Below are 15,415 nucleotides of genomic sequence, written 5' to 3' on the forward strand. Positions count from 1 at the left end.
GTCTGGCTTTCTGGTGTTGGGCTAGAGCTCTTCTAGCCCAAGTCTGGTTGGTCTCTGTGACTCCCAGGACTTTGAGGTCTCAAACTTGAGACCTCAAAGAAATCTAGTCTTCACTCGCGGTCCTGTCTCGGTTCATCCTTGCTGTGTGGTATCAACCAGGTGCCAAGAAACCAGAGCGTGTGGGCATACTGAGGATGGTTTGTGATAGTGTTCATGGAGACCATGTGACACACTCACACAGCAGCAAACACACACAGGCCGATACCCGCAACAGGAAATTGCAGCATTTTTTACTGTATGTAATATCTCCCAACAACAACTTTTAAAAGAAAAGAATAGTAGTTCCATTTTTTTTGCCAGGCATCTTACAAACTGTCCCTCAGGGAATCCTCACCTGAGCCCTGTGTTCTCACTTCACTTTACCAATGAGGTAACAGGCTCTAAGAGGTTAGGTAACTTGGCTCATGTCACCCAGCAAATAATAAGCAGGATTAATTGCAAAGCTGACTCTTCAGTCCGGGTGCCTCTCTTTTATCTTTGATTTTTTTTTTCAAATTTTCTTTTAGTTGTAGATGGACACAATACCTTTATTTATTTCTTATGCGGTGCTGAGGATTGAACCCAGGGCCTCACACGTGCAAGGTGCATGCTCTACCACTGAGCCCCAGCCCCAGCCCCTCCCCTTTGATTTTTACACGTCTTGATTTTCATTAGAGGGATCCAAGTTTAGCCAGAATGTCCATAGATAGAATCAGGGAATTAGTAAAGTGACAGGACTTTTCCTGTTAAAGTCTCCTCCGGGCCTCTTCAGTGTCCCCCTGTGGTGATCACCTGTGGGGGCTCCCATCTGGCTGTGGGCTCCTGAATAAGGGAAGCAGGACTTTCTCACACGGGTGTCCTCCTTCCTATGAGAAAGATGAGAGTTCATTCTTGAACTTGATCATTGTCCTTGGGCCACCTGCCAGCAGAGGAGAGATGAGATGTCCTGGGTGTTTGCAGGATCCATGAGAAGGAGTCTGCTGTGGTGTGCCCTGTGATTGACGTGATCGACTGGAACACCTTCGAGTACTTGGGCAACTCCGGGGAGCCCCAGATCGGTGGCTTCGACTGGCGGCTGGTGTTCACGTGGCACGTGGTTCCTGAGAGGGAGAGGATGCAGATGCAGTCCCCGATCGATGTCATCAGGTGAGGGCTTGCCTGCTGGGGGAGTGTTCCTCATTGTCAGTGAAGGTCCTGGTTAGGGCCACTTCGCTGTTGGCCTCCTTCCCGGCTCCCTACTTATTTGTTTCTTTTTATTAAGTATCTTTGTCATACAAATAGATTGTATATTGCTGTATTTTAATTCATTATTTTGATTTTAATATTGGTGATAAAATATGTGCAACTTAAAATTTGCCTCTTTTTTTTTTTTTGCACCAGGAATCAGGGTCAAGTCCAGGGCCTCACACATGCTAAGCCAGCACTTGTTCCTCAGCCCTTGTTCTCTGTGATTCTGAGAGGTCTAGAGGGCTGGGGGTATGGCTCAGTGGTATGTGCTCAGTGGCAATGCCTAGCATGGGCAAGACCCTGAGTTTGAGCCCCAGCACTAGGTGCATGCATGCATCAGTCAATCAAAGTGCCAGGGTTTCTCCCACAATTGGGCCTGCTCATGCTCTTGGCCAGCTCCCCTGGCCCCAGAGACTTACCTCCTCCAGGAAACCCAGCCCTGTCCTCCCTACCCGCTGCCCTCTTTGTGTCCCCCACTGCCCTGGCTGACCTTAGCTAACACGTGTGTCACAGCCAGAGGGCTTCTTTGTTGGGATGTTCATGAGCTTCCTCCAGACAGGAACGATGAGGTGCATCTGTGCCTTCAGACCCAGCTTGGGAGCTGGGCGCAGAGTGTGAGCTCAGGGTGGACGTGGATGAATGGATGGAAGGGCTCAAGGCGGGAAGGCAGTTCCACCAGCTGTAATGGTTTCCTGCTGCTTACGTTGAAATATGGCTATCTCTCTTTTCCTAGGTCTCCAACGATGGCTGGTGGGCTGTTTGCAGTGAGTAAGAAATATTTTGAATATCTGGGGTCTTATGATACAGGAATGGAAGTCTGGGGAGGAGAAAACCTCGAATTTTCTTTTAGGGTAAGTATTCCAGTCTTCTCTTTGGACTTGTTCTGAACCTGGTCTCCCCTGCCCACCCACCCCACCTGGATTTGTTACGAGAGCCAGAGGGACGGCTCCGTGTTGGCAGTGTATCCATGATCCTGCGCCTTGTACATCCTGTAAACATGCCTGCCTTCTTTTTTAACTTTCAGAAATGTAATTTTAAAGACGTGAGGCTGGGAAGTCCAGGTTCTTCTTTTCCCCTCTGCAGAGGGGAGGAACTGAGGCTAGGAGAGGGGAGGGGACTTGTTCAAGGTCCCTCAGAGTTGGTGGCAGAGATTGGACTAAAACTCAGATCCTGCCTCTGGGAGCCTTTATTCACTAACTAGGAAGCAGTCTTTATTTAGCACCATGGCTTTCAGACACAGACCCCGGGAGAACGGCTGGGGAAATGTCCAGAAGACAGATGGACAGGCACAGTCTGTGGACAGTCAGACTTGATAGAACAGGGTGGGGCCAGGATCTGCTTCCAGTAAATTCTGCGGAACCCAGCCCACCTCAGCCCCTTTGAAAGATCCTGAGCATGTCAGTAGCTTTTCCAGTTAATGGAATCCTATGTTTTTAAGTGTCAAATATCTTATCTGGTGTCCTGCTGTCAAAAAAATAGTTAATAAAGATGAATTTGGCCTTCTACCGAGGACTCACGCCCTCCATTAAGGATATCAGAAGCTGTTTTTGATTCTACCATCCTTGGGGAAATTGAGTTGTTGGTGACCCTAGACGGCTTCGCCAGGGCAGTCTGGGATGTGTCTTAATGTCTTTCTGCCTCTCCCCTAGGTGTCAGGCTTCTCTGCCTGCTTCTAGAAGCCCTTCCTCTCTCTCTTCCAAACCTCTCTCCTCCCTTGCTGCTTTCCTATCTTCTGTGGCTAGGCGATCAGGTAACCAAGCTTGTTCCACATAACCAGTGAGTGGGTTGCCGGTGACATCCCCGGGGGTCCTCCCGCACACCTGGTGCCTGAGCATTAGTGCATGGACTTTGGGGTCTGGGTTGCGATGGCTTGTCCTTCGTGCTCTTTGTTTGCCTTCTGTGTTCATGAGCATGCTGGATCGGTGGCCTCCCGCCTCGTGGAGGCTGAGTCTCTTGGCGATGCCCATCAGGACTTTTGTGTGCCCAGTAGACACTGTGGACAGGCGGCTCCTTCCTTGCTCAGGGCTCTGGCGTCCCCTCTGCTCCGTGTGCAGATCTGGCAGTGTGGCGGGACTCTGGAAACACACCCGTGCTCCCACGTGGGCCACGTTTTCCCCAAGCAAGCTCCCTACTCCCGCAACAAGGCACTGGCCAACAGCGTCCGCGCAGCTGAAGTGTGGATGGACGGCTATAAGGAGCTCTACTACCACCGCAACCCCCGCGCGCGCCTGGTGAGTACCCGCCACCGCGCTCCACCTGGCCTCGGCTGCTGATAATTGATCTGGCTTCAGAAATAGGGACAGGTTGGGCCCTCATGATACATGCATGGGAAAACTCTTTTCCCCCATGTGTATTACTAACGTACAGTCAGTTCTGTTCACAGTAGCCATATTCCACAAAGCCACCGCAAACACGGAATTAGTGAACATGAGCCATCGCTCGTAGGGGACATAGGAACTGGGTGGGACATAGGAACTGGGTTCCTGCAAACCCAGGTCACAATGGTCTAGTCACTACAGAACTAAATTGGTGTGTGTTTCTGTTTAAAGACATCCTGTTTACATACACTGTTGATTCAGTACCATAGCACTTGGGGCCAAGCGTGGTGTAACTCACACCTGAATGAATCTCTGACAGGTATTTTCCCCATAACGCACATCCCAAACTTTTTTGCCCGTAGGAACTCTAGATAGCGCTTTGGCAGTATGATCGGGCTGGTTTAGAAGGGCTTTGTTTTGGGGTTTATGAATAAATTTTAACAAGTAGGTGAAATTGCACATACAGAGCTGGTATGGAATACCGAGGCTTGACCGTGCCCACGAAGCCAGTCTGGAATACACAGTGTCACATGCTGGGTATGTTACCCACATCATGGCTTGTCCCTCTGTAGCCAGTATGGTTTTGAGTCCACACCTAGGGTACTGGCTAAGGCATGGTTCTTCATGTGAGAGCTGTTGCCCAGGGACACTCCCACCTCCTTAGATAGAGGTCTCTTGTCTCCTGCTCCGGGCCTCTTCTGAGCCTTCTTGAATTGTCCAAGAACCCCGGAGGCTTATTCTTCGCTTCTATTTCCAGACAGACAGACTTGGAGAGTGGCCAGTACACCCATGCCTCCCTTCCTCCCAGATGTCATGGCTGTGGAAGGCAGGGCCTCCTCCTGACAGTGCCAGCCCACCTCCCTGCCCAAGGCCTTGCTGAAGTCTCTCTGCCCAGTGGTGTCCCCATAGTGTGCTAAGGTTTCAGCTTGGTTGGTTTTCTCTTAACAGATCCAGCCACACACTGCTGAGACCCTAGACCCTCACAAACCTTGACACACACTGCTGAGATAATCCCATGACCCTCACAAACTCCAGGCACACACTGCTGAGACCCTAAGACCCCCACAGACCCCAGGCACACACTGCTGAGACGAGCCCATGACCCCCACACTCAGGCCCTGTGAGAGCCGGGTATCGGCCAGCCTGTTTCTTCTTAGGTGAGGCTTCTCAGGGGCTTAGGACCTACCTCAGACACCACCCTGTTCTGCCCTTGTTTCAGAGACCTGTGGACAGGGGATCTGCTCCTTCTATCCCACAAGGTCTTGGGCCTCAGGCACAATGCTGTCCACCACGTCTGCACTGCCTGTCAGAGGCCAGCTTTGCATGCCCCAGGCCAGGGTACTGTGTGTCCCATATTTGCATAACTGAGGGTCACTTGGCTACACTAGAAGGTTTTGTTCCAAGACTTCCGCCCTGGTGCTTGATGGAAGTCCCTGTAGCAGTCTTGCAGACAGCAGTCACGTAAATGAGAAAGCTGAAGCTCTGAAAGGGAGACTGGGGAGCCTATCTGAGGCCTCCTAGGTGATGGGGAGCAAGGGCATAGTGCCTGTCCACTCTAGCGCCCCTTGCCCTGCTCTGCACAGCTGGGGCCTCTCAGCCTGGCCTCCCGCTGGCCCGCTCCACCTCGGGGGCTCCATGGTGGTCAGCCTTTGCCTCTTCCCTCTTGCCTTGTGCTTCAGAGTGAAATATCTGCTCCTCACTTCACTGGTTCTGGAACCCACAGTTCCTATTCCTGAGGTTTCCTGGAGAATCTCCCTGAGGGCGTTGAATGCGCCTTTAGGCTGAGGGGGCTGGCTGCTAAAATGTATTTTTTTGTTTGGTTCAAGTTCAGGGAGGAGGGTAATGGTGACTCCCATCAAAGAAGAACTTCCAGGAAGTAGTGGGAACCTGAAAAGTTATTCCAACCTTCACTTCTTTTTGCAATTTTATTCCACTTGTCAATTTTTAGTAGTTTAACACAACACCAGAGGGATAGTTCTTTCGGCTGAACATTTACCGAACTACACACAGGCTTGCTTTATATAAGTATTTAAGCATCGTGTACTGCAGCATTTTACCCTGGCCATCATGCATGTGTATTTATCCTTGAGTACACTGAGCACATAGGTTCTCACTCATGATGGCATCGGGGACACATACCTGTGTTTGAAAGTGTGAATTCAGGCAATAATAGTAGTAGATCCAGATGCCACGCGGCCTGCATCGTGATGACACCGGTGTTCCTCTGGTCGGGACTGAGGATGACTCTGTGCTAATGCACAGCACCAAGGGTGCCCCTGTGGCCCCAGGGTTTAGTTCCTGGGCTCTGTCAGCAGGAGCAGTGTCTCCTGTCCTCATGTGCTGGCTTGCATGTCCCTAGAGCACCTGGGGATGGGATTTTCTGTGTGACAGACTCTCTTACTAAGCAGCCTCCAGGATGGAGGCTCCTCTTCCCAGTGCCCAGCATGCAGTAGATGCCAGTAAAATGGGAGGTTGTTGGCACCCGTGAAGAGGGGCTTTGACAGGAACCTGCAGGACCTGCAGGGACTCACCACTGTGTTGTCTTCCAGGAACCCTTTGGTGATGTGACAGAGAGGAGGCAGCTCCGGGATAAACTCCGATGCAAGGACTTCAAATGGTTTTTGGAAACGGTGTATCCAGAACTGCATGTGCCTGAGGACAGGCCCGGCTTCTTCGGGATGGTGCGCAATGTGGGCCTTGGTGGGCATGGAATTCCCTGGCCCCGGGCCTGATCCTGGGCAAGGAAAGCCCCTTTGTGGGGACCTGGGACCCCCCCCATCCCACACCCTTCCCACCTTCTCATCCTCTGTCCTTTTCTTATCCTGGGGTGTCTGAGCCTTGGGTCCAGAATGTCAGGGCTGAAAGTCACCTGGAAATTGGCAAGTGTGAGTATTCTGAGTTAGAGATGAGGAAACTGAGGCGTACTTGGGTGTGTCCATGTCCTGCTTTTTACTAATATATTACTTGTGGTCTCCACAGCCTGGCTAGCTGGTCGTTCCTAGCTTGTGAGTCCACAGAGGCAGCAGTGGCCGCTGGAGAGTCATTCTAGTCTTTCAGAAAACCTTAAAGAAATGTTTCTGGAGCGAGGCCAACTGAGGTGCACATGTCTGGCTTTTGCTAGGAATCGCACCCTCTCCGTGAGGTCGCCTCGCTGATGTTTTTTTACCAGATGTGTCGGCGTCTGTTCTGGAAGTCCTGGATCAGTAACACAGCAAGACGTTGCTGTTCAGTTCTGTTTTCATTAGGAATATGTTCAAACATACAGAAACGCAGAGAGAATGGCATGATGAATGATAACCCGGTTCCTGAGATTCTGGAATATTCCAGACTCTGCCTCCCGGCTTTCCCTCTCTCCTCCCTCCTCCATGCTTTATGCTTTTCTCTTTTTTAAGCAAACCCCAGCATTGTGCCTTGTCACTGCTGTGCACTTCTATATGTAGCTTCATAAAGTTGGCACCTTATCTTATAAACCCACAGACTTCGTCACACCTGGCGAAGAAAACACTGATTCCCTGATGTCCTTTACTCTCGGCTCTAATCCATATTCCCCTTGATTTTTTCGAATTTCTCCTTGGGTGGTTGGCCGATCCCAACAGGAACCCGAGCAAAGCCCCCTCGTCTTTGGCTGTCACATCTTGTTTCCTAAGTCCCTTTTAACCTAGGTCCCCTTTCCTTTTTCTTCTTTCATTGTTAATACTTTTAAGTTGGAAAAACACAGGATTGGTTGTGCGTGTAGCTTCTCACTCCGAAGGCCTCCTGGTTTCTCTGTGCCGTCTGGAAGTCGCTCCTCTCCCCCCACATTTCTTTACCATGGGAGTGAGGTCTAAAGGTTTGACTGGGGTCAGGGTCAACCTCTGTGTGGAGAACCCTGGTGGGCGCATTCACGTTGTGCCGTATCAGGAGCACACAAGGTCCAGTCATTTTGATAAGGTGCGTCTCTGGGTTGGTGGGGGAACCACGGCCTGGATGATCCATTATGAGACTCGCTGTCCGCCTCTGCAGAGTGGTTTTGGTTGCCTTTGATAACCATTGCCTAGATCTGTTATTTCCAATGCAGTTGCTAAATGATGATTTTTCTCATTCTCTCATTTCTTGTGTACTTATTAAGGTGTTGGTATCCACACAGGAAGGATTCACACAGAAGAGGCCTGATAAATTCTTATGCTTTTCTCTTGATTTGCCTAGTTATTTTCCTACAGTTGCGTCCAGTGGGTTTTGTTTGTTTGTTTGGCCCATTTGTTCTTTGGCTCTTTATTTTCTTGTGTATCACTGTAAGGTAGTGGGCTATTCTAAGTACTTGTGGGGCTGGGTAACGCTCTTACCCTTCTGCATTCCACCATGTGAGAACATAGTGAGGGGGTCCTCATCAGACACTGGTTCCTTGATCTTGGCCTTTCCAGTCTCCAGAGCTGTGAGAAAATAACTTTCTGTTATAAGCTACCAGGTCTATGGTGTTCTGTTATAGCAGCACAAAACAGACTTAGATACCCTGTGTGTCCATATGGCCAACATATTTCAATCAATTCAGTCTTCCTTTTTATTTTTTTCAATATTTAAATTGTTCCATCTTTGGCTAATGGAAGCCTTTTTTATTTTGGCTTCTGTGATCTTTGACTCCAGGACATTGGCCTTGATAACTTGCTAAGTTATTCCATGTTCATCTTAAAAATTTCCTTCCTCTCCTCCCAGAAGCTCTGTCCTTTTGGCAGGAAACAGTATTCCAAGTCCGCATGGGTGCTGGTGGGGCCAGTCACTCCAGGTTGCTATGGCTTCTAGTCCAGCGGTCCCACATACACGTAATATGAGCCAAAAAATGAGTCATTTTGAAAATGTTAGCAGCCCTATGAAATGAAGAAATAAACAAAGTTAATAGCACATTTAAACCAGCTTATCAAAAAAACATGAGCATTTCAATTTCAACATTATAGTTAATATCATAACTAATTCAAGAAAAATTAATTTCTTATTCTTTTTAAAATATCAAGTCTTAAAATCTGGCATGCATTTTTATACATAGAGCCCTTCTCGGTTTGGATTCCTTCCATTTCAGTGACCACTGGACTCCACATGGGACAGTGGCTAACATGCAGACTAGTATAGCTCTGAGCTTTTTCAGTGGCTCAGAAAGGACATACGTATCTTTGAGAAAAAAAAAAATCACCATCTTATTTGAACATCTTAAATTCAAATTTAATCTTACAAGACTTTGCTTCTTTGGCATAATACTTTTATTTCTTTCTTCTTATTCCGCAAACCTTGATTTCTAACAATAGTGACATCCTTACTTGCCAGGTGTGGTGGTACACACTCGTAATCCCAGCTACTCATGAGGCTTAGGCAGGAGGATCTCAAGTTCAAGGCCAGCCCAGGAAACTTACTAAGACCCTGTCTCAAAAAATAAAAAGGCTGGGAATATAGCACTCTGGATTCGATCCCCAGTATTCCCCACCAAAAAACAAAAAACATAACCCTGATTTGCTTTATCCCCAAATAAATCGTCTCCAAACAATGGCACCGTATCACATGGACAGTGTTAGACTAAATGAGGTTTCATGATTTCCTTGCAGATCTGTTTGCCTATTGAATATATTTCACTGAGGAAAGGTTATCAAACACACTGTGCTCTGAAGTCATTTTTAAAGTCCTTTCCTCTCGATCACCAGCTTGGTTTAGTTTGCTTAGTTAATCTCAGTTCAAGGCTGTTACCCAGATGTATTTGGACCAGTGCAGCAATAAGGCTGCTATTGAGGAAGAAAGAGGAGCTTTCGGGCCTGGAAAGGTTAATCTCTCCATCCTCAGATTGATCATCTTAAAATGGGGGTAAACAGGACAGTGTCGTACAGGAGAAGGCTCTTGCCCGCGGGGCCAGGGTCTGAGGCAGACCCTCATGTTGTGGACCCTCCTCTGAGCTGGATGTGGGATCTATTGTCTGCATCTGGACCAAAATGCCACCTTTATGTCTGGTTTAGCTCCAGAACAGAGGAGTGAAAGACTACTGCTTTGACTATAACCCTCCCGATGAAAACCAAGTGGCAGGACAGCAGGTCATTCTCTACGTCTGTCACGGCCTGGGCCAGAACCAGGTAGGTGTGGGCCTTGAAAGAGGAACCTGGGGGCAAAAATCTGTACTTTTTAAAAAAAAAAAATCAAATGTCTGATTTTGGGGGGGTGAGGGTTATAGCTCATGTGCTCATGTGCTAGCATGTGTGAGGCCCTGGGTTCAATCTCCAGCACTTTAAAAAATTTTTAAAACCTTTTTGGATTGTTTTTTCTCATGATTAAAGTAAGATATGCTCACTACAGAACACTTGGGGAAATTTAAAAAGTCGAACTATGAGGTGAATGGCGAGCCCCAGAGAGACCACAGCTACAATTAAGACACCTCTTCTTCCTGTTTTTGTCAATACACAAGCTTTATATTGTGTCTTTTAAATGGTTGTTTATCATAACACCTATATATTTTATAATCTGTTACCTTTATTGTACTTATATTATTAGATGTTCCTTGAGAACATCATTCCCCAGGCTGTTTCATTGTGTGCCTTCGTTACTGTTTAGTTAACTGGTTGTCTCCCTGTTTATGTAATTATAAATAACTCTCTTCCACTAACATCTTTAGTTAGAAAGAAGGGGGAATAAAAAACAGATTTGCATTTTGAATGATTTCCTTAGAATGAATTCTTAAATGGAATTATAGGTTTTAATAAATAGTGCCATTCTTCAAACTGCGAGAAAATTGTCTCAGCTGGGGGCCCAGGTGGATCTTTCTGGATCAAGTGCTACTCATTAGATGGAGCAGGGGAGACAGTTCTGGAGGGTCTGAGGACCTGTTGGCTAACAGGAGGGGCGGCTGTGAACCACCAAAGCTTTGACTCTGCTAAGGAGTCTCAGGCACCTGGGGATGACCGGAGGGGGAGGTTCAGCAGTTTTCTTCCAATCCAGATTCACCCGATTCCACTGGACCACAGGTCCCCTTATGTTCAGCAGTAAACTCGTCGTAGTTTGGGCCACTGCTACCTTTAATTACTGAGGCTCTTCTCACTTCTTGGAACACTGTTCCTCAGAGCTGATGGTAGCTGACTTGTACCATCAGCTTCCCAGGCCCATCTGCCCCACTGAGTCCCAGCTTCCTGCTCTCCCAGCTCCCGGGGAGGGAGACATGTCTGAGAAACTTTGCTCCACAGGCCTTGGGACAGTCACTGTGTCGTTGGTGGGGCAGGTGGGTGTCATGTCAAAAATGCAGCTCCCTAGGCCCATCTCAGATCGAAGGGGCTTTATCCCTGTCTGGGGTGGGGCCAGGAACCAGTATTTTCCTAAGCGCTGTAGCTGGCCCTGGGTACGTGGATGGGCCATCTTCCCCAAGCAGTCCTGCTGCCTGCCCTGCACAGCAGGGAAACTTCCTCATTTCCAGGCCCCTTTATATCCATTATATTGGAGTGGGGGATGAGACTGAGGAAAAGGAGAGGGAGTGTCCAGTCCAGGTCACAGACAGCCCCCAAATGCTAGCACAGGGACGTGTCCATTTTCTTTCCTGACCTTACACACCAGCCCATTCTCATATCCAGCAAGCAAGATGGGCACCAGCAGGGGCCACTCCACTGGTACCTGTCACACACTGCAGTAGAGGTCAGTTGAGCTACAGAAGAGGCTGACTGAGCACTGGGGCCCGTGACAGAGCCCGATCAGACAGGTGATGGCTGTGGTGAGGGAGAGTGCTTGGCCCCAGGTCCGTGGTCTCCCCTCTGTCCAGATCAGCAGGTAGCTGACCTGTGTTGCTTGCTCTGTCTTTAGTTTTTCGAGTACACATCCCAGAAGGAGATCCGCTATAACACCCACCAGCCAGAGGCCTGCATCGCCGTGGAGCCGGGGACTGACGTCCTCATCATGCACCTCTGCGAGGATACTGTCCCCGAGAACCAGAAGTTCCTCCTGAGGGAGGTCAGTGAGCGCTCACCCCTCCCTGCTCAGTCTGGGGCTGTCGGGAAGCATGGAAGTCGAGCTCTCCCTGGCCTAGTCCTGGGGGTCTCGGGCCGACCTACCCGGGCAGAGCAGGAACTTCGCTGTGAACCCGAGGAGGTGACCCCAGCATCCTGTATTGGGAGCACTCCCTTCTCCCCTTACAAGCCTTCCCATTGTACCATGAGCTACAGAGGCCCCTGTGGGAAGTAGAGCTCTCGGGGTGTCATCTGGAGATGGAATGGGGTTTAACCAAGAGAAGCAGCCCAAGGGGGAGGATCTGAGGTTAGGTGCAGATACTAGTCACTGTACTTCTCTAAGCCTTTCTTTCCCCAGCTGTAAAATGGGCATAATAATTGCAGTCTTGTTTTTAATCTGAAGAATTGATGTGTACCCAGAAACCTTTGGCAGCGTTGAAGCGATGACAAGTTGTTACTGGGGGTATTACAACCAAGAAAACACGCTGCGGTGCAGTTGGCTTTCTAAACGCTCCCTGCTGACTCAGAACTGGGTGTTTTTTTCAGGCCAGAAGGCACTGACGTTGACGCCCTGCAACAGGACTTTAAAAAGCACTCAGAGAAATAAATCCAAAGAAAATAATTGGATGGAAAATATTAGTTATCTTTTATCTCCCTGGGAAACTTTCATTCCCAACCTGGCCTCAGGGAGGGAAAGAGTCTTCTGTATGGCTTATACATGGGTTAACTCTAAGTATGACGAAAAGTCGGGATATGTTTTCCTATAGAAAAAAAAAATGTTATAATTAGCGATGGAATTTGCAGTCTCTGCCCAGAAACGCCAAGCACTGCAATGCTGTCTATTTGATATAAGAAAATACGAAGAAATACTTTAGCCTGTCCCCCAAAGCCAACCGTAAGCTGAGCTAAGTCCCCGAGGAGAAGTAATGCAAACTAGAAGCAATAAAATTGGTTTGACGTATTATTAAAAATTTTATCTTAAATCTCAGTGACCATTTAAGGAGAAGTTAGTTTTGAAGGGTGAGCAGGGAAGACTTTATTTAATTATTTATTTTTAAGTTTCACCGAAGGCAACCGCGAACTCTTAGGAAAGGATTCCAGGTTAATAGCATCGAAATCCTATTATACATTTGATTTTGCTTCTGGGGCTTCTCCTCCCTTGCAGCTGGCAGGTGACTTGTTCCCCTTGTTTGCTGCTCCACCATGATTAACCTCACCGAAAGCAGGGCCTTGAGCTCAGTCAGAGGCAGCAGACTGGGGCTGGGAGGGAGGCTGGAGGAGCTAGCTCAGCAAGGGCGGGGAGAGAGAGCAGGGAAGGTCCTGAGTGAAGATCACTGTCCTCTGACATTTGGGGAGTAGGACTGGCAGAGCCACTGCTTCTCACCCAGCCAGGTAACACGTGAGGAACTAGATCAGGTGGCCAAGGGGCTTACTGCTCACCCAGCTGAGCTGTGGCTGAGCTGGACTATGGCCGAGTATCCTGACTCTTTTTAAATACATAAGAGAAAGAGATCGGGGCTGGGGCTGGGGCTCACCAGTAGCGCACTTGCCTGGCATGTGTGAAGCACTGGGTTCGATTCTCAGCACCATGTATAAATAAGTAAAGGTCTATCAACAACTAAAAAAAAATATTAAAAAAAGAGAGAAAGGATCATCAGGGATGGAACTGGTTGACCTAAGAGAAGTGAAAGAAATAAAGGATCTTTGTTGTTTCCCTGAAGCAAGCAAAACAGATTAGGGATGAAATGTAGGGTCTGACAGATCCAGGCTGGTAGCCAGCAGGTGGCGCCATCAGCCCCACCGCACGCAGGGCAGCCCCTGAAGTCTGTGCTTGCCTTGCTCTGCCCATAGGGGGGCAGTCTTGAGTCGCTGTGACCCTGCAATTCATATTGACAGATGACCCTGCAATAAGTATTTTTGAAATGATGAAAAAAAAAATCATATCCTGAGCTCTTCAGAATTTGTTTTTAGAGAAAAGAGACTTTTCCAAGGGGTCCCTTGTATTGAACAATGTCTGTTATCCTTTGTAGGATGGTTCCTTATTTCATGAACAGTCCCATAAATGTGTCCAGGCTGTGAAGAAGGAGTTCGGTAACAGTTTCGTGCCACTCTTACGGGACTGCACCAACTTGGACGATCAGAAATGGTTCTTCAAGGAACGCATGTCGTGAAGCATCACTGTGCCAAGCAACCTTTGAGGGCCTCTGGACTGTGCCCCACAGAGACTTGTCAGTATGGTGACCGGAGCCCACCACAAACTCGGCTGCTGTGCTTTTTTTAAGGGACTTTACCATTTGTGAACATGTTGGATTTAGTAAGAAATGTGAATAAACTTTGTACTGATTTTGAAAACTTTTAAAATGTTCCAAAATACCCATTTTTCAAGGGTAATCATAAGAGGTTGGTATTTGGAAAATTAAAACTTTATAATATTTTTCTATCCAGATATATATTCTATTGTTGTACTTTTTATTCTCATTAGTTAAAAAAAAAAAGATGAATCTTTTATTTTGGTACTTACAGAGATACCCAGGTATGAAGATATTTGCCACGGACTTTGCACAAACTGGTCTGACCTCAAATGTTGGGTTAGTATTTTCTCAGTGTGGAGAGATGGACACAAGAGCATTGTATTGATTCCTTTCCGTCTGAAGATGGTCTCGACTTCTTTAATAAAGAATGCTTTTGGTTATGTGTTGCTACCACAGTCAAAACTTTGTAATGTTCATGTTGGCCGGAGGGGGACTAACCAAAGCCGAAATCTCAAACAGTTTGATTTGCCAAGGTAAATATAAACTTGAAAGGGGACTCCCAACAGAGCCTAGCAGGGGGGGTGTCTGGTTGCTTTTAGTAATTACCAGTCTGACTTTAAAACCTGTTCCTGTCATTTACAATTTTTATCACACAATCGCGTCGGTATGAAATTCACTTCTCAAGTGTGCGCGTTAATAATATTTGATCATTTAAATCAGTGTCAGACTTTGGGCTGCAGCAGCACTGTGGGAGTTTATCTCGGTAATTCTGATTTCAGAACGATCCCAGATCCACCTCATCACCTTGGTAAAGTCAACATGAATGATTAAAAAAAGAACCTATCAGGGCAAACACCGACGGCAGGTCTGGGTTTTTGTGCCAGTCGATGTGAGAGAATGAAGTCCCATGTCTTCATTGATCAAAGAGCTTCATTCTGTGTCTCAATCTCTTTTAGGAACATTCTCCTCCCTGAGAGATCCTAAGGGTTGGGGTTAACAGTCATCCAGAAACAACCAGTTGGTCTGGCTGGGATCCACCTGGTACATCTTAACTACCCTGAACTTCAGTTTCCTATCATTAAAATGGAGATGATGAGATCAGGCTCAGGGTGGTCGTGAGGATTAAAAAACAGTGAACAGGTGAGGGCTTACTTAGTCTAGTCCCTGGCACACAGCATAGGACCATTAGGAAATGTGTTTTATTTATGGGGATCAATTCTGGATTTCTTTATGGGTTGAGTCTCTGTTAAACTGAGGTGTTCTGCGGTTTCTTTTTTCTCCTTCTATTATAATAATGCTTTTTTATACTTTCATGTGCACTGTGGGTCTCATGGAGTTGCTTAGCGCCTCATTTTTGTTGAGGCTGGCTTTGAACTCCCAATCCTCCTGCCTCAGCCTCCCATGCCGCTGGGATTATAGATGTGTGCCACTGCACCCAGCTTGAGTAGCAAGATATTAAAGATGGAGTGAGAGGAGAGAGCTCCTGTTGTCCTGCAGGCCTGTCTTCCTTGCATGACACACTAGGTGGAGGTGTTGGCTCAGGAGATGTGACAGTGCTTTTGTGGAGGCCAAATCTGTTGGCCCAGCAAATCCCCCAAGTCAGAGAGTCATGGGATGGGAGACCTGGGAGGCACCCAGAGACGAC

General features: G+C 47.8%; 1 protein-coding gene across 1 annotated transcript in view; it reads left to right on the forward strand.

Moving 5' to 3' along the window:
* Galnt12 (polypeptide N-acetylgalactosaminyltransferase 12) overlaps nucleotides 1-14,232 on the forward strand; it is a 30,850-nt gene extending 16,618 nt beyond the window's left edge. Inside the window, exons 4-10 of the mRNA XM_005326313.5 lie at nucleotides 1,000-1,185; nucleotides 2,000-2,117; nucleotides 3,321-3,497; nucleotides 6,134-6,265; nucleotides 9,554-9,667; nucleotides 11,376-11,522; nucleotides 13,549-14,232. Of these exons, the coding sequence (XP_005326370.1) occupies nucleotides 1,000-1,185; nucleotides 2,000-2,117; nucleotides 3,321-3,497; nucleotides 6,134-6,265; nucleotides 9,554-9,667; nucleotides 11,376-11,522; nucleotides 13,549-13,689 (1,015 nt within the window). The 3' untranslated portion in view covers nucleotides 13,690-14,232. The remainder of the gene's footprint in view (nucleotides 1-999; nucleotides 1,186-1,999; nucleotides 2,118-3,320; nucleotides 3,498-6,133; nucleotides 6,266-9,553; nucleotides 9,668-11,375; nucleotides 11,523-13,548) is intronic.
* The last annotated feature ends 1,183 nt before the right edge of the window (nucleotides 14,233-15,415 follow it).

Source organism: Ictidomys tridecemlineatus, chromosome 4, assembly GCF_052094955.1.
Source record: "Ictidomys tridecemlineatus isolate mIctTri1 chromosome 4, mIctTri1.hap1, whole genome shotgun sequence".
Lineage (NCBI taxonomy): Eukaryota > Metazoa > Chordata > Mammalia > Rodentia > Sciuridae > Ictidomys > Ictidomys tridecemlineatus.